The sequence below is a fragment of the Plecotus auritus genome (genome assembly GCF_963455305.1).
Source record: "Plecotus auritus genome assembly, chromosome: 3".
Taxonomy (NCBI): Eukaryota; Metazoa; Chordata; class Mammalia; order Chiroptera; family Vespertilionidae; genus Plecotus; species Plecotus auritus.
This window is the reverse complement of record NC_137772.1, coordinates 216,051,077-216,074,829: the sequence shown is the minus strand read 5'-3', so window position 1 is coordinate 216,074,829 and position 23,753 is coordinate 216,051,077. Positions and strand designations below refer to the sequence as shown.

The following is a 23,753-nucleotide window of genomic DNA, read 5'->3' as shown; positions in this document are numbered from 1 at the left end:
TTTCACTAATTCCTACTCTATCATTTCCTTCTATTTATTTTTCTAAAAATTTTGCTGTTTTCCTAACTCAATTTCACATCTTTTCTAATATAACCATTTAAACCTATACATATTCTTCTAATACCACCTTTTTTTTGTTTTGCATTCTGCTCATTTTAGATACATTTTCTTCATTATCATTCAATTCCAGATATTTTCTAAAACCCATTATTATGTTTTATCCCATAAATTGTTTAGAAAAGTGTTTTTTAAATTCAAAATATACTAATGATACCATTTCCTTTACATTTGTTCAATACAGTGTTTGTTATGACCTAATAGAGAGTAAATTTTCATAAATATCCCATGTATACTTGAATAAATATTCTCCATATATTATATTATAATACCCATTTAGTATAATATTCTCGGGCTACTTTATATATTTTATTTTTGGTTTTGAGTAATTTCAATATGATGTGTCTATATGTGGATCCTCTCTCTTTGTCCTCTTCTTCTCTATATCTCTTCTCATTTCTATCTGTTCTTCATATCTATCTTAATTCCCCTCCTCCCCCCCCCCCCTTCATCCCATCCCCTGTCCCCTACCCTGTGTTCTTCTCTTTCTTAATCATGAGCTTTTTTTTTTTCCCCATGAGCTTCTTGAATTGGCATCTTTTAGCAGTTCCAAAAAATTCTCAGTCATTTTCTGGCCTCTCATTCTGCAACTCGGATTTAAGTTGTTTCCTTGTGTATTGTGTGATTGATTGATGGGTTGGTTGGTTGGTTGATTTTGGGTGGAACTTTTTTGTGGAAATTGAGGCATAAGTTGAAGTCGGGAATCCAGAGAATACTTAACTGTCATTTTAGATCACAACCAACCTGGGATCACTTAAAATGCAATGATATGCTTGAGGTACTTGAGACCACTTAAATTCCATGAACTTGCATTGAGATTATGCACTTGGAGGCATAATTTTAAAATAAATAAAGGAATAATAATTATAGATTTATACAAAATGTGCAAAGAGTTCCTGTGTCCTCTGTACCTAGTTTCCCCTAATATTAACATCTTACATTACCACTGTACTTTGTCAAAACTAAGAAACAACAGCACTAACTAAATTCCAGACTTCATTCAGATTTCCACTAATGTTCTTTTTCTGTTCTAGAATCCCGTCCATGATACCATGTTGCATTTGGTCACATGTCTCCTGAGTCTCCTCTGTCTTTGACAGTTTCTCAGGCTTTCCTTGGTTTTTATGACCGTTATGATTTTGAATACTGGTCATGTATTCTGTAGACTGGCCCTCAAGTTAGGTTTGTCTGATGTTTTACTCATTAGATTTGGGTTATGGGTTTTGTGGAAAATACCACAGAGGTAAAATGTTTTCATCACATTATATAAGAATGTACATGATATCAACATAATTGACCTACATAGGTGGCATTTACTCTGATCATGTGGTTAAGGGAGTGTTTGCCAGGTTTCTCCATTATAAAGTTACTATTTTTTCCCTTTCCTTTGAGGAATGGGAGATTTATCTTGTTTCAACTCAAACTGAGTAGTAACAGGCAAGTTTCCTTGCTGTCCTACGCTGTGACTTAAGACTTATATCTAAATTACACTTGAATTGTGGGTAGTGCTTTTTGAAACCCAGGTTTTATATTGAGGGTCTATTATTAGCTTCCTCACCTTGGATGGGCTTTGGGCTTTATTTCCTGTCCTCCTCAACCTGGATTCAAGGTTTCCAGGGCTCTATAAAAATCCTCAAGGTTAGAGCTGACTTTAGTACCCTGGTTAGCCTCTTATGACTCCTTACTTTTGGGGTAGTCGAGTAAATATGTTTAAAAGTTTCCTTTTGTTGTTGTTTGTTATTAGTTCTTTCTATTAGGGTATTTTAATCCAATGTAGTATCAGCAACGGAAGTTAGTAGGTATTTTTTGACATTGATTTTTGACTATATTTTGAAATGTTAACACTTGGGTTGGAGAAAATTTATATCTTAGTATGAAACTGGTCGTCATTCGCTCAGTCCTCTCTCCCCCCACTCATGTGTATTGTGTTCTTATGAATTCCTTGACTTAAGGACACTGTTTTCTCTGCTTTGATTGCCCTTTTCTCCTTTACCCTCTTGATCAACACTTCCTGATTCAAAATTGTGCTTAAATGTTTTTTTTCCCTCATGCTTACCCCTGTTCCCTTTCTTCTGCCTCCACACACAGAGTTAGATTTTTGTCTGTGCTGCCATAATACACCCTTCATTAAGAAATTCACCATTATATTCCCTTTATATTATTAATATTGCTTATTGTTATATAGCATATATATCAATATTGGTTTAGATATTATGGTAGATATTATTACTGTTCACCATTATTCAGTGTCATTTCCTGCAGGAAGTTTATGCCTTCTGCCTTAAAGTCTGGTTTGGCCATTTGACTTGCTTTAACCAATTAAATGTGAGCAAAAATGCTTCAGCTGATCTGCAATAGATATATATCATGAGTGAGAAATAAACTTAGTTATTTTAAGACACTGAGCTTTGGGGATTGTTACCTCAGTGTAATCTAACATATTCTATCTTAATTGACATACATGCTTGTCCTCCATCTGGAAGGTAAAACCCGTATCTAATCACTTTTATGTCCTTAAAGCTATCAGACTAATTTTTCTAAGACATTTTAATTATTATATATCCTGTAGTGTAGTAGTGTAGCATCGTATAGTGCAAAGAGCATGGGTTTGGAGTCAAACACATCCAAATTAAAATTTTTACTTTATTGCTTGGCTGAGTTACTTTGAAAAATGCCCTTGATTAGTTTAAGATTCATCATTTAAAAAATGAGATGTCTTATAAAAGTTGTTGTATACATAAGATACCCAGTACAATAGACATTCAGAGAATTTTCTTTTTCTTACACTACATTGACTGTTGAAGCAAGTCTCTAAAGTCCCTTTCATATGCCTTTACTTAGTTATTTGGTTTAGTTGTTAGATAAATATTTTTTATCTTCCATATGTCAAGCATTGTCCATGCACTGAAAAGTGGTAAATAAGGCCTAGTCCCAGTCTTTAAGGAAGTTATAGTCCAAGTGGCCAGTAATTTTCCCTCCCTATCTCCAGATATTAAAATCATGTTGATACTGCAAGGCCTCACCACATCCTTGAAATTTTTGCCTAAATTTTTCTCCATTTCAAAAAAAATATTCAGAAGTGCATTCTCCCTCCTGATTTTTCAAAGCACATTAATGGTATCCATATGTATCTCTTACAATATACAGTATATTGCATTCTGCTATAATAGGTTTTGTTATATTCATATACAGCATGTATATTTCCAAGTTTCTTTTCTAGATGTTAAGGTCCTTGAGTATTGGAATCTCATATTATTTATCTTGTATTCCTCAAATAAATGAAATGATGTGAGTAATGAACAGTATCACTTCTTAGAAGGTCTTTTAAGAATTTGTGGATACATTTTTGTTCGTCACAGTGATTGGAGGTAGCTAGTGGTATTAGGGAAAAGAGGCCAAGAATGGAAAACTTCTTGCAATGCTCAGGATAGTTTCTCAAATAAATAGTTGTCCTGAGTCCCACATATCTTTCAAATGTTCTACCAGATATTTCATGTAAGTGAAAAACTTACTCATTTTTTTCTGACCTAGAGCTTAAATCTATTCTTATATGTAAAAACTAGAATTTTTTACACAATTTTAATATACACCATGTTTTCCTGAAATATATTTATCGCCTATGTAAATCAAGCAAAAATACTTTGTTTTGTTCAGAACTTTACTAAGTTTTGCCTAACATTACAGAAAATCACTTCACCAAAGGCAATACCATGCTGTTTGAGTTGCCAATAATGTGCAACTGTATGAGTCTGTTTTTGTAGCTGTTGGATTTAAAAATAATTCCGTATATACTTGTAGGTTTCCAATAATTCATTGTCTTTTTGTGTCATGCCCAGGTATTTACATATAGAAGTACATGTTACTTTTTTTATCCTCACCTGAGGATATGTTTTTATTGATTTTGGAGAGAGGAAAAGAGAAAGAGAGAGAGAGTGAGAGAAGAGGGGAAGGAAAGGGAGGGAAGGAGAAAGACATTCATGTGAGAGAAAAACATCTTTTGGTTGCCTCCTGGCTGAGCATCAAACCTGCAGCCTTTTGGTGTACTCAATGATGCTCCAGCCAATTCAGCCACACGGCCAGGGCATGTGTTACTTTCTTTTAAAATATAAATGACCCTCCTTTAACTGACCTCTCCCATGTATTATATTAGAGCATTATATAATGTTTTAAAATTGTGCATATAGAGATACTATATTATCTATGAATTTTATTTCATAATTTAAAAGAGGGCATTGTAAAATATTTATTAAAGGGACACTGTGACATGGTATCGATCCACTGATTTGTTACCATTAGAGCCTTCCAAAATACAAAATTTGCTTCTAAAATATATATTTAATCTTTATTGAACATTAAACTATTCTCCATAGAAAATGTATATTTCAAATATTCTGACAATTTGAATGATGATTTAGCTAAAAGCACTAAGAATTTGTTGCAAGCCAGAAAAAAGCATATATAAATTTGATGCAATTTATAGAGAAACAAATTGCAATTTATAATTTTAAATTTCTAATAAAATACCATAGATTTTGGTTAATGACTGAAACACTCTATTTTTTCTTCATTATAGTTAATATGTCCAGAATTTTAATTTTTAAAATTTAATTCTGTTATTTCATGCAGAGGATAAGACAGGATATTATGCATGGGGTTTTAATGATTTTAATTTATATTCTTTAAATCAGTTCTCTAGAGTCAGCAATGAATTGTTTTAGCTTAGATATTCAAAGTGTAGTTTTTATTGTTGAGCATATATTTTATAAACTAAAGTTGCAGAACCAGATGGTTTTATTCTGGTATGATACATGTTAATTCATAATGCCTTATTTTCAGCACCCGAGGGGTTGTGTCATATTCTACCATTGTCTTTTATAAACTATTTTATAGACAGAACTAGAAATTCTAGTTATATAAAGCTGTTCTAGCACAGGCTGGAAAGTAGGTCATTGTGACGGGGAGTATACCAAACCGCCCACTGGTTGCTATGGCAGTGACCTACTTTAAGAAACGTCTGTTGATTCATGCTGAAATCATCTTTGGAAATGGTATAAGGAAACTCACTGCATGTGTTTTTTCTAATAGTAGTAAGCTAGTGATCTCTGGAGGTTAAAAACAATCCTTAAAATGTTTAAAGGGAAGAAATATATTTTCTCACCTAGCAACTCTGCAGTTTATTTTGAACTAGTACAGTTAGTGTTATAATTAAATAACTTGAGAACTGTGCTTCTATGTAGGCAATACAATTATGCAAAGGGATATAGTGAGTTTTACTGCCCTTAGGCCTATTTAAAAACTAATCTGTTGCATGTAGTTAATAGCATTATTAATTTAACCTTCAAAGGATTATAATTTCAAGGGAACAGTAAGTATGCCAAATTGGAGGTCTGAAAATATATTCCTGTTAAAAGTGTGCCCTTTGTATTTTCAAATACAGTATTTAAAATCACTGCATTCAATATTGGATGCCTGTTCTAAGGCACATGTATTTGTAATATATAAAGGTTGAAATTGGTGTGTTCTCTGGAACACACTGAATCTGAACTCTGAGAGAGCTCACTTGCTTCCCAGCTGAGGATAAAGGATGAAAGGTTAGACTTTATGTAGCACCCTTTCAAGTAACATTATTTGTTCAGCACTAAAAAGATATCTGTCAATAAGTTGATACTTTGAACCTGAGATATTGGAGGTTTTATTTTATGGTATTATCAAGGAAGAATTATATGCTTAGAGATTAGTTGATTCAGGGTCTTAATTGCACTCTGTCTTGCCATATATATTCATATTCACATTTGCCTTGTCACTGGAAAAATTTTCATGGAACCTTTTTCCAAAGTCACATTCAGGGGAAGTGATAAATTCAAGATGATTCTGTATATAGGCGTATATAGACTAATTCATTGTCTGCTCTTGGCATGCCCAGGTATTTGCATATAGAAATACACGCTACTTTTTTCCAAAATATAAATTATGGCCCTGGCCAGTGTGACCCAGTTGGTTGGAGCATCGTCCGTCCCAGGCACCAAAAGGTGGTATGATTCATTCCCGGTCTGGGCACATACCCAGGTTTCAGGTTCAATCTCCAGTTGGGGCGTGTACTAGAAGCAGCTGATGTATGTTTCTCACATCAGTGTTTCTCTCTCTCCCTCCCTCCCTTCCTTCCTTTGTCTAAAATCAATATATACACACACATATATAAATTATTACCGAGGGAGAATAATTATAACTTCTGTTTAATGATATCTGCCGAGTACTGATGATTCTACTAGGTAGTTTTATGCTATTTATAATCCTTTCAACACTGTACAAGACAACTCTGTAGGTCATTTTATCCTATTTCTAATCTTTTCAACAAATTGTATAAGGCACATGATGAGATTTGTTTGCAAAATGTAGAAACCAAAACACAGGTTAGGAAACTGTGTGGTTAGAAATGAAACACAGATACTTTATTTGAAATTCATCAGGAGGAGAAGGTGGTGTGTGTGTTTGTGTGTGTGTGTGTGTGTGTGTGTGTGTGTGTGTGTGTGTGTGTGTTAGCTATAAGGTGCCATCTGAAAGTTTCTTTAGGATGAGGTACATTACGTTCTTTGACAGTTTAGAGGATAAAGAAGTTACAGCTGGAAGACTGAAGATCAGTAGGATATGAACTTGAAGAGATGGGAATTGGGAAAGGTATTCCAGGCCAAGGGAAAACATGGAGCAAATCCGGGAGATTGGATGTCTAGGGAAAAGAGATGTAGTTTATTTTGGTAGAAGGGAAAGGAGAGTGGTAGGAAATCAACTGGGAACCCTAAGTTAGTGGCCAAAGAAAATAATTTGTTCTTTATTCTGTAGGAGATCTTTGTTCAGGAAAGTGTGCCTCAGGAATATTTGCTATTGTGTATAATGGGTTAGAGTAGAAAGAGATTGTTAGGCAGATCTATTTTAGGCATTGCGGTAAATAATACAGCAAGAAATAACAAGGTCTAGAATTATTGTAGCAAAATTAGAAGTGGTAGGAAGGAGTGGACAAAAAATAATAGATAACACATATAATCATGGTTACTATGGGTAAGGCACTTACCCATAATACATTTCTGTTCCTTTGTTCTAAGAGCTTCGCATATATTAATTTATTTAATTCTCACACAATGCTGTGTATGATATGAATCCTATTACTATCCCAGTTTTACAGATGAGGAAATAGAACTTTTCAGGATTGATTAAAGGATAGTAATTTGTTGCTAGACCTATTAAATTATGGGAAATCTGGGCAATGGGAATACAGTAAAACCATGAAAATTCTATTGCTTTAAGATGTTCACTATGGATTAAACCAGGTTTACAGTAGATACAGTATTTCTCAGTTTTACTCTACTTTAAAGGATGCTAATTATCAATTTTGTACCTTTTTATGAATTTTTTAATAATTTTTTATTGTTGAAAGTATTACATATGTCCCCTTCTTTCCCCCATTGACCCCTTCCAGTCTCCCCCTACCCCATCTTCCACCCCAGGCCTTCAGCACCCTATTGTCTGTGGCCATGGGTTATGCATACATGCATACAAGGTCTTTGGTTGATTACCTCACACACACTGACCCTCCCAGCCTTCCCTATTAGATTCCGCACTCTTCTCCATGCTTTCATGTCTCTGGATCCACTCTGTTCATCAGTTTATTTTGTTACTTTTTATGAAGTTTTTAAAAAGTGTTTTCTTCTTCAACCCCACCCCAAACTCCCATTCCCCAAGGATAGTTATTGTTAATAGCTTGGTATAAGTATACTTCCAGTTATTTTCTTTTGCACATATAACATAAATAGATACATGTAATGTAAATTTTATTTTATCAAAGCGAAATATGCATATAGTTTTTAAAGTCATAGTGCAAAGAGCCTTGTAAGAAAAGGCAGCATCACTGTTTTTCTTTTCTTCACAAGTCTTTTCTATTTAAAATATTTGAATACAAAGTAAGCATTATATTTTTTAAAGTACTGTACGTATATTTGAATACACTGTACTTCTGCAATTTTTATGTGAAATTACAGTGAATTATAATATCCATGGAAAAAAACACCATCAATAACATCTGTTTAGGGGGGTAAACTATAGCATAGGGACTATAATCAATAATATTGTAATCACTATGTATGATGCCATGTGGGTACTTATATTATCAGGGGGGATCACCTCATAGATTTATGAATGTTGTGCTTACTTCGGCAGCACATGTAATAAATTATATAATTGTCTAACCACTGTGCCATATGCCTGAAACTAATATAAAATAATACTGGATGTCAACTGTAATTGAAAATAGAATTTTAGGGAGCCAAGATGGCGGCGTAGGTAAACACCTAAACTGCTGCCTCGCACAACAATTTCAAAACTACAACTAAAAGACAAAACGTCTATCACCCAGAACCATGGGAAAGCTGGCTGAGTGGAAGTTCTACAACTAGAAGGAAAGAGCAAACAGCATTGAGGGGTGCACAAGCACTGAAAAGCTGAGGTACGGAGACGCGTGAATCGGGCTGGTGAAGGGTGACTGGGAGCGCTGCTTTTTTCAACCCAAAGGGAGATAAGCTCCCGATTACTCCGAACTCCAGTTTCTGGGGAGACGCGGGGGACCCAAACTCCTACGGGGAGAAGCTGGACTGTCTGCTGTGGGGTCGGAAAGTGAGGGAGGCTTGCTTGCAGGGCTGCGCGCAGGAACAATTGTTTATTGTGCTGGGGCGCGGGACACAGGAACACAGTCGGAGACCCAGAGCCGCAGAGCCGGCTTACTGGCAGCCATCGCTGTTTGCCACGCCCTAGCCTAGTGACGCCCTGAGACCCCGCCCTGCACAATCTACGAACCCACCCAAGCTCCAAGCAGTGGCTTTAGCATATGAATGGCCTGCCCTATCGCAGCTTAACCTAGCAAACTTGCAGCCCGGGTCAGACAGCTCCAAAACCTCCAAACCCCAAGCAAAGAGGAGAAAACTGTAGTTCTCGCTGTAGCTCCTGCTGGGTGGCCTCAGACAGTAGCTGACCTGCACCCCATTGGAGATCCAGAAGCCAGTGTACCTAGTGGTCAGTGTGAGACACCAGATTTCAACTCCTCACATCTATAAGTGATACATTCAAGAGGCAGACTCAGCACCAAAGCCCCACTGAAACAAGTCCTGCACCATAGCGTGTCTCCAGCGCAGCCCTGATAATATAAGTACCCACATGGCATCATACATAGTGATTACAATATTATTGATTATAGTCCCTATGCTATAGTTTACCCCCCTAAACAGATGTTATTGATGGTGTTTTTTTCCATGGATATTATAATTCACTGTAATTTCACATAAAAATTGCAGAAGTACAGTGTATTCAAATATACGTACAGTACTTTAAAAAATATAATGCTTACTTTGTATTCAAAAAAGTCTTCCATTATAGACACAGTGGGTCCTCACTGCCAATTGGCCTGGAGGTCAATTCCTCCCAGTGTACCAACAGCAATCAAGGCTTAACTACACCAAGACTTTGCACTCAGCCCACAAAGGGGTGTACCAAAGGCGTCCACCTCAGGTGATTGGGGAGGCTGAGCTACTGGCCCCTATAGGTCACCTACCACACAAAGCCACTCCATCAACACAAGGAAGCAGCCAAATGCGGAGACAAAGAAACATGTCACAAATGAGAGAAATAGAGGAAAGCAAACTAATGGACGACATAGAGTTCAGAACCACATTTATAAGGTTACTCAAGAATCTTCTAAAAACCGCCGAGAAACTTGATGAGACCTCCGAGGAGCTTAGTGAGACCTTCAAGGACCTTAATAGAATGCCAAAAAAATGGAAAAGGACCAGTCAGAAATTAAGCATACACTGTCTGAAATAAAGAATATACAGAAACTCAACTGTAGATCAACGTACCCCAAGAATCAAACCAAAGATCTGAAATATGAGGAAACAAAAAACACCCAACCAGAAAAACAAAAAGAAAAAAGAATCCAAAAATATGAAGATAGTGTAAGGAGCCTCTGGGACAACTTTAAGCGTACCAACATCCGAATTTTTGGGGTGCCAGAAGAAGAGAAAGAGCAAAATATTGAAAACCTATTAGAAGAAATAATGACAGAAAACTTTCCCTACCTGGTGAAAAAAATAGACTTACAAGTTCAGGAAGCACATAGAACCCCATACAAGAGGAATCCAAAGAGGACCACACCAAGACACATCATAATTAAAATGCCAAGGGCAAAAGACAAAGAGAGAATCTTTAAAGCAGCAAGAGAAAAACGGTTAGTTACCTACAAGGGAGCACCCATACGACTGTCAGCTGATTTCTCAACAGAAACTATGCAGGCCAGAAGGGAGTGGCAAGAAATATTCAAAGTGATGAACAGCAAGAACCTACAACCAAGATTACTCTACCCAGCAAAGCTATCATTCAGAGTTGAGGGTCAGATAAAGAGCTTCACAGACAAGAAAAAGCTAAAGGAGTTCATCACCACCAAACCAGGATTACATGAAATGCTGAAGGGTGTTCTTTAAGAAGAGGAAGAAGAAGAAAAAGGTAAAGATAAAAATTATGAACAACAAAATGACATCAAATACATACCTACCAACAAGTGAATCTAAAAATCAAGTGAATAAAAAATCTGAAGAACAGAATGGACTGGTGAATATAATAGAATCAGGGACATAGAAAGGGAGTGGACTGACAATTCTCAGGGGGGAGGGGTTGTGAGGGGTGAGGGAAGAGACTGGACAAAAAGCTTACACCTATGGATGAAGACAGTGGCGGGGGGTAAGGGCATGGGGTGGGGTGGGGAATCAGGTGGAGGGGAGCTAGGGGCAGAAAAAGAGGAACACCTGTAATAATCTGAACAATAAAGATTTATTTAAAAAAATAATTATTGATAAAAAAAAAAAAAGAAAAAAAAAGAAAATAGAATTTTAAAAAATAACATCTATGGAAGAAAAACACTATATTGAAATACATTTCTATTCCTTTGTTCTATTAAGTGCCAAAACAAAATTAATTTTTTGGTTGCAAAATTTTTTCTGTTGCAACACATTGATTGCTTCAGTCCATATCATTTTGTACAATGTTTGTTTGTTTCATAGGGTGTTTATTGAAAACATTAAGAATGACTATTCAGCTTGTGAACAAGAAAGGGAAAAATAAAGGGCCAATTATTAATTAATTGAGACATTCGATTTATTAATTAATCAGGTCCTTTTTCTTTCCTTTTCTCATCTGACAATCTATCATTGACCTACTTGTACCACATAGAAATATTTTCACCAAAAATTTGAATAAGGAGAACTCTTACTATATACTACCAGGTCTGGTAGAGAAGATACTGAATGAAACTAATGGTACAAAAAAGATTTGACAATTATCTCTGCCTTGAATTATCCTCTTTTACTCTTCTACTGTTTAAATTTAAGGACATTTTACTCTTCTACTGTTTAAATTTAAGAAAACTTTAAATTGCTAGTTCATTCAACTTTTTAATTTTTGATCTGACTACTGGTATCTAAAAACTCTTTAGCCAAGCAAATGCATCAACTAGATGATTCCCATTAAACATTTATCACCAAACATTGTAAGTTATAATAATCTTTTCCCCAAAAGAATTTGCACATTGGTAGTGGTGGGGTGAGGTAGAGTGAGGATGGAGTGTTAGTGGGGTAACTCTGAACCAAGATAGAAAAGGGATGTGGTGTAATATAATGTGAGAATACAAAGGTCTGTTTGCTGTTTGTTTTAGAATGACGGTGAGACTACTGAAGGTGAAATGATGAGATGTCTTTTAACATCCACCTGAGTGTAGCACTGTGACTCCCCAAGCCCACAGAGATCATCTTTCTAGCTGAAGGGAACAGAATATAGTTGAAATGTTACAGAAAATTAACATGAAGCAAACAATGAGGTTGAGCCTTCCAGAGGTGGAGGTGTGACATCTCTTTCAGATTTGTTCTTAGTGGCCACTCCATTTCTTCACAATAAAAGATGCACACTAGGTACTGCCCCAGAATTTCCCCAGATATCTATCGTGGATAAACCTTGTTGGTGCTTATTTCATTGAAAAAAAATCTGTAGCCCTACCTGCGTCATGAAATCTTTTAAAAAATTAATTTGACATAGTTTACACTCAGAGTTAATGCCATGTAATTTAATGTCTATTATCAACTTCTTTTTCTTTAATTAGATTAGAAACTTGAAAATGAGTATTGTTATCTCTCTCCTAGATCATTACAGTATCCCCCAGTAACATGCTCAAATTTTTAAATTATTCATTTGCTCATAGGATGTTTCTATATTTTTTCCAGTAGAAAATGCTTTGGATTTTTCAGATTCGTTTGTCTATGTGAACTTGAATTCAGTTCATCATGTTTAAACAATGAGATCAATTCATTTAATTATTTTATTTAATATAATTTTTATATTTACAAATTAAACTTTTGTCAAGTCACTATTATTTAATGAAAATTAGTGATTTAATTTAGGAACTTCGTTAGGAATACTAAGAAACTTTTGCTGTAGTTAGAAAACATTAGACATATAGATGCTGGAAATAGTAATTTATATACTAGAGGCCCAGTGCACAAAATTTTTGCACTTGGTGGTGGGGGGGTGTCCCTTAGCCTGGCCTGAGCCCTCTCGCAGTCTGGGAGCCCTCAGAGGATGTCCGACTGCTGGCTTGGGCCGGCTCCCTGTGCCAGTCGGACATCCTTAGCACTGCCACGGAAGCGGGAGAGGCTCCCACTACCACCCCTGTACTCACCAGTCGTCATTCTGGCTTCTAGCCGAGCGGCACTCCCCCTGTGGGAGCGCACTGGCCACCAGGGGGCAGCTCCTGCTTTGAGCATCTGCCCCCTAGTGGTCAGTGGGCATCATATTGACCAGTCATTCTGCCATTCAGTCAATTTGCATATTAGCCTTTTATTTTATAGGATTAGAGGTGATAAGAGATAAGATGATGGAGTTGGCATTTCAACTTTTAGAATAACATGATTTTGCAATATTTTATATCTTCTAAGTATATATTTTATTAACTTTAATAATAATATCCTCTCCCTAGATTTTTGCTTCAGTGTCTTGAAGACCTTGATTCTAATCTGAGAAAATTAAACTCTCGTCTGTTTGTGATTCGTGGACAACCAGCAGATGTGTTTCCTAGGCTTTTCAAGGTAATTATGCATAAAATAGTAATCTCTTGTCAGAGAAGACACATATTTGGTAAATAAGGTGTTTTGGGTAATTTAAAGGGTGGGAAATACAAGTTTTTAAATAAAAATTTTGTGGGTTTTTTCCTTTATTTAGTAAAAAAAGTTACACATTATAAAATCAGACAGTAAAAGAAGTGGCTTATAATGAAAAAATTTTTCTTCTGCCTTAAACTGCTAGTTCCTTTCCCAGAAGTAAAAACTACCAGTTTCTTGTATATTCATTAGAAATATTTTTTGAATAAATAAAAATGTATATCTGTGTATTTTTGTGTATATGTTATTATCTCCCTTTTTAAAAACACAGCATTCTGTGCAGTGCTTTACTTATATAACCATTATTTTGGAGATTGTTCCATATTACTTCCCCAGTCTTTTAAATGGCTTCATAGTATTTCATTGTGTAAATATGCTATAATTTCTTTTTTGTTGTTGTTAAATATATTTTATTGCTTTTTTACAGAGAGGAAGGGAGAGGGAGAGAGAGTTAGAAACATCGATGAGAGAGAAACATCAATCAGCTGCCTCCTGCACACTCCCCACCAGTGATGTGCCCGCAACCAAGGTACATGCCCTTGACCGGAATCGAACCCGGGACCCTTGAGTCCGCAGGCCAACGCTCTATCCACTGAGCCAAACCGGTTAGGGCTGCTATAATTTCTTTAGCCTTCTACTGAACATTGAATTATTTTTCCACAGGCCTTTTGCTAATACAAATAATGCTGTCAGTGAACATTCTTGTCCAAATATACATATCTTTGATCACATGTGCCACTACATTTGTGGAATAATTCTTAGAAGAAGACTTTCTGGGTCAAAGGCCTGTAACGATTGACATTGCTACCAATAATACAAAATTGTGGTGTGTTTTTTTAACTTGGTAGAATCATAAAAATCTCCTCATCTTATTTCTTTCTTCTTATTTCCAAATGAAAAAATTAGTCCTAGAGAGATTGAATGAGTTGACCAAAGTCATACAACTAGCTCATGGAAGTGCTCAGACCAAAAGCTGAGTTTCCTAGCTTTTTTTATTCATCCCTTCCTATTTACTACCATTAGAATTCCAAAAATATATTTTCTTTTTGTCTTGCAGCTGTTTAATTCATCAAGTTTTTATAATAGCAGTTTTTCTATTTTTAATTCAAAAGAGAACATTCCTTTCCCTGAATGAGAATGTTCCCAGTGCTGGGATTCAAGTAACACTTCCTAGCTTTTTCCCGCTAGTGTGAAAGAAACCTGTGATGTTTAGGGTTTGGCTAATACAAGAGTTTTGACAAGTGAAAATTTATTACATTAAAATTTGTTCACTACTGTAGCTGCTTAGAATCAGAATTTAACTTAGGTATATGGAAGAGATTTCAGTAGAAAGCATATCAGAAACAACAGTAATAGTTTATCAACAACTCATGAGTAAAAAAGTATGTGTGGGTAATTGCTTCAACCTTATCTCTGAATTCATGTGGTATAAGTAAAATGAATCCTAAGAGGATTGTAGTTGCTTTAAAAATAACAAAACTTTTATTTACTTGTTTTTTTAAAAAAAACTTAAGTCAGCAAGTCTTTTGTGTTCTTTGTTTTGATCATTTTTTTGCACAAAATAGCATATTATTAGATCAAACAGTCTTTTGCAATTAGATGATCTCCTGTCTAGTCAGTTTGCAGAGAGGCATATACACAAAGTGCTTATTATTTTACTAGAGGCCCGGTGCATGAAATTCGTGCACGGAGGGTGTGTGTCCCTCAGCCCAGCCTGCACCCTCTCCAATCTGGGACCTCTAGAGGGATGTCCGACTGCCCATTTAGGCCCGATCCTAAATGGGCAGTCGGACATCCCTCTCACAATCCAGGACTGCTGGCTCCCAACTGCTTGCCTTCCTGCCTTCCTGATTGCCCCTAACCGCTTCTGCCTGCCAACCTGATCACCCCCTAATCACTCCCCTGCCAGCCTGATAGATGCCTAACTGCCCTCCCCTGCAGGCCTGGTCACCCCTAACTGCCCTCCCCTGCAGGCCTTGGTCCCCCCAAACTGCCCTTCCCTGCAGGCCCGGTTGCCCCCAACTTCCCTCCTCTGCCAGCCTGGTCACCCCTAACTGCCCTCCCCTGCAGGCTTGATTGCCCACAACTGCCCTCCTTTGCAGGCCTGGTCCCTCCCAACTGCCCTCCCCCAGCTGGTCATCTGTGGCGGCCATCTTGTGTCCACATGGGGGCAGCCATCTTTGACCACATGGGGGCAGCCATCTTGTGTTTTGGAGTGATGGTCAATTTGCATATTACTATTTTATTATATAGAATAAAGGCCTGGTGCACGGGTGGGGGCCAGCTGGTTTGCCCTGAGGGGTGTCCCGGATCAGGGTGGGGATTCCTTTGGGGTGTGGGGCGGCCTGGGAGAGGGGCCTGTGGTGGTTTGCAGGCTGGCCACACCCCCCGGTGACGCAAGCGGAGGCCCTGGTATCTGGGATTTATTTATCTTCTACAATTGAAACTTTGTAGCCTTGAGCGGAACAGCCATTTTTGTTGGGATTTATTTATCTTCTATAATTGAAACTTTGTAGCCTTGAGTGGAGGCCTGGGCCTGCCAGGGTGTGCGGAAAGCTTGGCTTCCTCCATCGCCAGGGGCAACTCAAGCCTCCTGCTCTCTCCAGCTCCATGGCTGCTGCCATTTTTGTTGGGATTTATTTTCTATAATTGAAACTTTGTGGCCTTGAGTGGAGGCGTAGGCCTGCCAGGGTGTGTGGAAAGATTGGCTTCCTCCATTGCCGGGGAAACCCAAGCCTCCTGCTCACTCCGTGGCCGCAGCCATCTTGGTTGGGTTAATTTGCATGCTTGCTCCTGATTGGCTGGTGGGCGTGGCTTGTGGGTGTAGCAGAGTGATGGTTAATTTGCATATTACTCTTTTATTAGTTAGGATTCTGGTTTTTCCTTGGGCTACATACAATAGTCTCTATAAAATGCCATTTATGAAAACTTTCTTTCATATTTATTTACTTAGTCTAGGACAGTGGTCGGCAAACTGCGGCTCACAAGCCACATGTGGCTCACGAGCCGCGGTTTGCCGCTCTGTTGACTAATGAGTTTGCCGACCACTGGTCTAGGACATAGAGGGAATTAATTTTTATTTTTTTTTGTATTGATGTGTGTTTTTTTTTTTGTTGTTGTTTTTTAAATATATTTTATTGATTTTTACAGACAGGAAGGGAGAGGGATAGAAAGTTAGAAACATCGATGAGAGAGAAACATCGATCAGCTGCCTCCCGCACACCCCCCACTGGGGATGTGCCCGCAACCAAGGTACATGCCCTTGACTGGAATCGAACCTGGGACCCTTCAGTCCGCAGGCCGACGCTCTATCCACTGAGCCAAACCAGCCAGAGCTGATGTGTGTTTTTTAAAGTGTTGTTTAGAGGTTACTACATGCATGTGTTTGGAAAAACAAAAGTCTAAATGGTTATAAAATAAAAAGTAGATCTCCTTCCCATCCCTAATCACACACTCAGTTTCTTTGAAGGAAAAAATACTTGTGTCCATGACGAGCTGACTCATTTACATTATTGCTTCTGTTTTTTGTTTTTTTTTTAAATTTTTTTAAATTTTTATTTATTATTTTTTAGAGAAAGAAGAAAGGGTGAGGGGGCGGAGAGAGAGAGAGAAAAACATTGATTGGTTGTCTCCCTCGCGCTCCCCGACTGAGGATCAAACCCACAAACTAGGTATGTGCTCTAACTGGGAATTGAACCCACAACCTTTTGGTGTAGCAGATGATGCTTCAACCAACTGAGCCACCTGGCCAGGGTGCCTCTGGTTTTATTATTTTAATACAGAAAATAGTGAGATTTTTTAATAGGTAAGTAATACTATTTCCACATTAGAAGTAAAAATAGTTGAGACCTGATAATAGTGCCTTTAGTTTATTGGGTTGGTGACAATAGTTCCAGTATTGCTGTCTTTTTTAACATGCATATTCTCCTCTCTATATCATTTGCTCATTCCATTTCTGTTGCATAGACTTAGGAATGGGGTCAGAGCATTTTTATATACACGTATTTACATACATATATGTCTGATAAATTTTTTTTCTGATGTGTTTTGAGCCCTAGCCAATTAAAGATTGATGTATGTATAATCATTTGATATACAAATTATGAATTTAATTTCTAGCCTCCATTCTTAAAATTTGTGTACATTTTGCCCCTTCATCTTATTTTAGGAATGGAACATTACTAAACTTTCAATTGAGTATGATTCTGAGCCCTTTGGAAAGGAACGAGATGCAGCTATTAAGAAACTGGCTACTGAAGCTGGAGTAGAAGTGATTGTACAAATTTCACATACATTATATGACCTAGACAAGTAAGTATTTTTTCTTTTTTATTATAGTAAAATACACATAACATAATATTTGTCATCTTAACCATTTTTAAGTGTACAGTTAAGTAGTAGTTTGTACATAGACAAATATGTTTTAAGCTATGGGATATAGGTTTGTAAAATGGAAATAACATATACATAATAGAGTTGTGGGAGAATACAGTTGTGGGAGAATTAAATAAATATATATTAAACCCTTAGCATAACTGCTGTAAGTTTTACTTACCTCATGATAGATACCAAACTTAACAGCCATCTTACCTAATAAGAGACAAACATGTAAATTGACCCTCCACTACGTCACCAGCCAATCAGGAGTGATATGCAAATTAACCCAACAAAGATGGAAGTTAATTTGCATACTCAGCCACTGAGTGACGGGCAGGACGCAAGCGTTCTGCCCCACCACCAGTCTCTCAGGGCCTCTGGCAGCGTGGGAAGGAGGGGTCGGAGTAGAAAGAGGCGGCTCCCGGAGCGGAAAGAGGTGGCTCCAGGGCCTGAGCGGAAAGGGGCTAGGCTGGAGTAGAAAGCGGTGCTGGCAGCCAGGGAAAGGAAAGCCCATTTTAGCACGAATCTTCATGCATTGGGCTTCTAGTAGTACATAAGACCAAAATACTGAGAATTTTAGTTTCAAAATATTAAGAGTATTAAAATTCTCCTTGACTATTCTAACTCAACCTACTGTTGGTCTTGTCTTTCTGGGCTCTTAGCAACATTAATTTTATAGTTTATTTGATACATAGGCATAAACTGCCTTGATATCCTATCTAATAAAAGAGTAATATGCAAATTGACCATCACTCCAACACACAAGATGGCTGCCCCCATGTGGTCAAAGATGGCTGCCCCATGTGGACACAAGATAGCCGCCACAAGATGGTCAGCAGGGGAGGGCAGTTGGGAGGGACCAGGCCTGCAAGGGAGGGCAGTTGTGGGTGATCAGGCCAGCAGGGGAGGGCAGTTGGGAGGGAACAGGCCTTCAAGGGAGGGCATTTGGGGTGATCAAGCCTGCAGGGGAGGGAAGTTGGGGGTGACCGGGCCTGCAGGGAAGGGTAGTTGGGGGAGACCCAGGCCTGCAGGGGATGGCAGTTGGGGGTGACCAGGCCTGCAGGGGAGTACAGTTAAACAGGCTGGCAGGGGAGCAGTTAGGCATCAATCAGGCTGGCAGGGGAGTGGTTAGGGGTGATCAGGTTGGCAGGCAGAAGCAGTTAGGGGCAATCAGGAAGGCAGGCAGGCAAGCAGTTGGGAGCCAGCAGTCCTGGATTGTGAGAAGGATGTCCTACCAGGATCGGGCCTAAACGGGCAGTCAGACATCCCTCTAGAGGTCCCAGATTGGAGAGGGTGCAGGCTGGGCTGAAGGACACACCCCCCGTGCACGAATTTCGTGCACCGGGCCTCTAGTATTTTATATGACTGTCATAAGTTACTTAACTTTATGTATGTATCTTGTCTATCTAGATTTTAAATCCAGATGCAAATTGTATAAAATATTATTTTGGATAGCTATAGTCCTCTCAACAATGGCATCCTATATAATAAAGAGGTAATTTGCAAATTGACCCATCACTCCAGCACACAAGATGGCCACCCCCATGTGGACACAAGATGGCCGGCAGGGGAGGACACTTGTGGGTGATCAGGCCAGCAGGGGAGGGCAGTTGAGAGGGACTAGGCCTGAAAGGGAGGGCAATTTGGGGGTGATCAGGACAGCAGGGGAGGGCAGTTGGGGGCAACCAGGCCTGCAGGGGAGGGAAGTTAGAGGCGACCAGGCCTGCAGGGGAGGGAAGTTGGGGGTGACCAGGCCAGCAGGGGAGGGCTGGCAGGGGAGCAGTTAGGCGTCGATCACGCTGGCAGAGGAGTGGATAGAGGGTGATCAGGCTGGCAGGCAGAAGCGGTTAGAAGCGGTTAGGGGCAGGCAGGCAAGCGGTTGGGAGCCAGCAGTCCTGGATTGTGAGAAGGTTCCCAGATTGAAAAGGGTGCAGGCTGGGCTGAGGGACACACCCCCGCCCCAGGCCTCTAGTAGTAGTATATTTCTCAAAGTATATTTCTTGAAATATCAGTCTTTAGTGATACTTTGCCCAACAAAAAGTCTGTGGTCAAGTTTAAATTTAGGAAGTATTATTATATGCTGTGAGTTTTGAAGGTTCATAAGATTTGTTAATTATGCATACTGTTGCCCTCATAAGTGCTGAATTCTCATAATTTATCTACCTTTTACATTGTTTTACCTTTTAATTTACTTATACTTTTTATCAAATTAATATAGCTAATTATAAGTAACATGGCAAACTAATTAATTTTATTCTACTTTTCCAAGTGTATCAAAAAATGGTGACTTGATTCAGCAAGGTTCTTACTTGATATTAAGCCAGAAGTTATATATCCTTTGATAATAAACTTGCCTTCTAGTTTACCAGTTTTTTTAACTCTAGGGAGCTGATAGCAAGGAGTAAAAACAGGATAAGAGCAGTTGCTTCTAAGTGGAAGACCAGGGTTATACATAAAATTGAATTGTTTATTGGATTGAATGTGAATATTAACCATGTATAATCTATCATAAAACTGTAAAATATAGAAAACTAAGGTTTTTATTTTGTTTCTGTTATATAATTAATAGTAGTGTCATTGCAGTATTATTATAATTGACAGATTTCATTGTGACCTTAAGTATAAACTCAAAGGATTACACCAAAAGCAAAACTACTAAAATCAGAGAGGATAATTTTTTAGTTATGACCTGTACATATAATTGATACATAATATATGTGGCATAATGAATAATGTACTGTATTTGGATTAAGAAAACCTTGATTTGCTATTTATTAGCTATGTGACCTTGACTAATTTAACTCTCTTGGTAGGCTTTGATTTCTGATCATAAAATGATGGAGTTGGATTTTACCAGTAATTCTTTATTAAGGCTAAATGCTAAACAAATGGCCATAATAAAAAAGAATAGTTATTCCCAAATAGTGTTGAATTCAAACCACTTTTGTCAAACATGAATCTTTCCTTTTAGTACACTTGATTGAAGCAATTAGTGAGTGGAAGGAAACATAAAGTATGTAAGTAAAATGTGTATATAAAATATGTATGCTGATATTTTTAACAAAAGCATGAACAAATAGAAAATAGCAAGCAATTGTCACTGTAGTAATATAGAATCCTAATTAATGAGACTTTGTTTGCTCCTTGATATAATATTGGCCTGGTTTAGTTTTTATTGATGAATAATAGATTCTTTGAGCTGAGTTATAATGTCTTTACAATTCTTCTTTGAGCTAAGTTATATGTTTTTACATTTTTATGTTATTTCCTTTAATATGTTATTGTTATTTGGCCACTTGTTTTTTCACTCATAGGTGCTTAATACCCTTTATCTTAAAGTTTTTGGTATTTTCATGCTATATATTTTTGACATTTAGCAGATGTCTAGAAAATGAAGGAAATTGTTTTTCAATTCTTTACCATTTTTAACAAGTTTCCTGGTCATTCTATAAGTCAAGTAATTTTATTTATTTTCTGGTTTTAAGCCTTTTCAGAGCTTAAATATATTGTCTTTTTTTAATACTAACTAGATTTTACTATCTTTTGTAATAGGATCATAGAACTTAATGGTGGACAACCACCTCTTACTTATAAAAGATTCCAAACTCTCATCAGCAAAATGGAACCACTAGAAATACCAGTAGAGACAATTACCTTGGAAGTGATAGAAAAGTGCACAACTCCTTTGTCTGATGACCATGATGAGAAATATGGAGTTCCTTCACTGGAAGAACTAGGTGGGTATAAATGGTAAAAATTGAAACTTAAGAGCTAATAAATCACTCAGAAAACCCATTTCTGATTTGACATGTATTTTACATTAAGAGAGATAGGAGAAAAAGTAAAAGAAAATAAAACTAAGATGTGATAAATCTGTGTATTATTTATGTGTTCTAAAATATGTGATCACTCTGGCTGGTCTGACTCAGGTGGTTGAGTGTCGTCACATGCACAGAAAGGTTGACAGTTTGATTCCCAGTCAGGGCACATGCCCGGGTTGCAGACTGGTCCCCTACCAGAGACATGTGTGAGGCAGCTAATTAATGTTTCACCCTCACATCAATGTTTCTCTCTCTCCCTCTCCTTTACTCTCTCTCTAAAAATTAATAAATATATTTTTAAAAATAAAAATAAAGTATGTGAACTGTTATCAACTTAAAATACACATTTTAAAGCGATTATTGTCTATATGTGAGGATCTATCCAGGGTCATCAATTCATTTTTATTCTGTTGTCATAATTTTTCTTCAGTTATTTTTCCTTGCAATTATTGGGGTTAAATAAAAAGTATTTATGTTCCGGAATTATTATTATTATTATTATTATTATTTATTCTATTTTTTTTTTTAGGTTTTGATACAGATGGCTTACCCTCTGCAGTTTGGCCAGGTGGAGAAACTGAAGCACTTACACGTTTGGAAAGGCATTTGGAAAGAAAAGTATAATAATATAGATCACATATTTCCAAACTGGCATTGTAAAAATAATTTCGCTTTTTTTAAAAAACAAAAAACAGACCGGTTAAAAAGGATTGAGAGAAATACTTAAAAGAGCATAAACTGCCCGGCCGGTGTGGCTCAGTGGTTGAGCGTCCACTTATGAACCAGGAGGACACAGTTCAATTCCCAATCAGGGCACATGCCTGGGTTGCAGGCTCAGTCCCCAGTGTGGTGTGTGTAGGAGGCAGCCGCTCAATGATTCTCTCTCATCATTGATGTTTCTATCTCTCTCCCTCTCCTTTCTCTGAAATGAATAAAAATATTTTTTTAAAAAACAGCAGCCATCTCTTTCACCCAGTTTTCCTTAAAAAAAAAAATAGCATAAACCTAATTGTTTGAAAATGAACTAATATCTCTTTATTTAAATACCTTTTCCTCCTCTTCTGATTATTTCCTCTTTAGCTTTTACCAACACTACCTCTTCTATTCTTTTTTGTGTAAGTTGGTATCTGATGACCATAACTTTGAAGCTAGGGTAGAGTTCTTTTATTTCACCTTTACTTCAGTGTCAAAGAGACAGGTGAAAGGTGCTCTCAATGTTGTGTTAGGAATTTAGAGGTAATTTATTTCACAATAGAGGCCCAGTGCACGAAATTCATGCAGGGAGGGGGGTGTCCCTCAGCCCGGCCTGCACCCTCTCCAATCTGGGACCCCTCAGGGGATGTCCGACTGCCGGTTTAGGCCTGATCCCTGCACGGGATCGGGCCTAAACCGGCAGTAAGACATCCCTCTCACAATCCGGGACTGCTGACTCCTAACCGCTCGCCTGCCTGTCTGCCTGATTACACCTAACCGCTTCTGCCGGCCAGCCTGATAGCCCCCAACCCCTCCCCTGCCTGCCTGATTGATGCCTAACCGCTCCCCTGCCAGCTAGATTGACACCTAACTGCTCCCCTGCTGGCCCGATTGTCCCCAACTGCCCTCCCCTGCCAGCACGATCACCTCCAACTGCCCTCCCCTGCAGGCCTGGTTGCCCCCAATTGCCCTCCCCTGCCGGCCATCTTGTGACAATGTGGGGGCAGCCATCTTGTGATGACGTGGGGGCGACTATTTTGTGACGACATGGGGACAACCATCTTGTGGCCATTTTGTGATGACATGGGGGCACTCATCTTGTGGCCATCTTGTGATGACATGGGGGCACTCATTTGTGACAACATGGGGGTGGCCATCTTGTGATGCGAGGGCACAAGGGTCAATTTGCATATTTCCTCTTTATTATATAGGATGAGTATGTGCTACATGGGGATGGTTGAAACAACAAAATGCTCACTTTTTTAAAAAAATAAATCTTTATTCAGATTATTACAGTTCCTCTTTTTCCCCCCATAGCTCCCCTCCACCCAGTTCCCACCCCACCCTCTCCCCTTAACCCCCCCCCCCCACTGTCCTCGTCCATAGGTGTAAGATTTTTGTCCAATCTCTTCCCACACCCTCCACACCCCCTTCCTCCCGAGAATTCTCAGTCCACTCCCTTTCTATGCCCCTGATTCTATTATATTCACCAGTTTATTCTGTTCAT

At 38.2% G+C, this 23,753-nt stretch overlaps 1 protein-coding gene across 4 annotated transcripts in view; it reads left to right on the top strand.

Moving 5' to 3' along the window:
* The window catches only part of CRY1 (cryptochrome circadian regulator 1), a 70,836-nt gene that overhangs the window by 37,621 nt on the left and 9,462 nt on the right, over window positions 1-23,753 (top strand). For all 4 annotated transcript variants that reach the window (XM_080662731.1, XM_080662733.1, XM_080662730.1 and 1 more), the window contains exons 2-5: window positions 13,175-13,283; window positions 17,524-17,666; window positions 21,285-21,469; window positions 22,083-22,171. In XM_080662731.1, coding sequence (XP_080518857.1) covers window positions 13,175-13,283; window positions 17,524-17,666; window positions 21,285-21,469; window positions 22,083-22,171 — 526 coding nt within the window. The remainder of the gene's footprint in view (window positions 1-13,174; window positions 13,284-17,523; window positions 17,667-21,284; window positions 21,470-22,082; window positions 22,172-23,753) is intronic.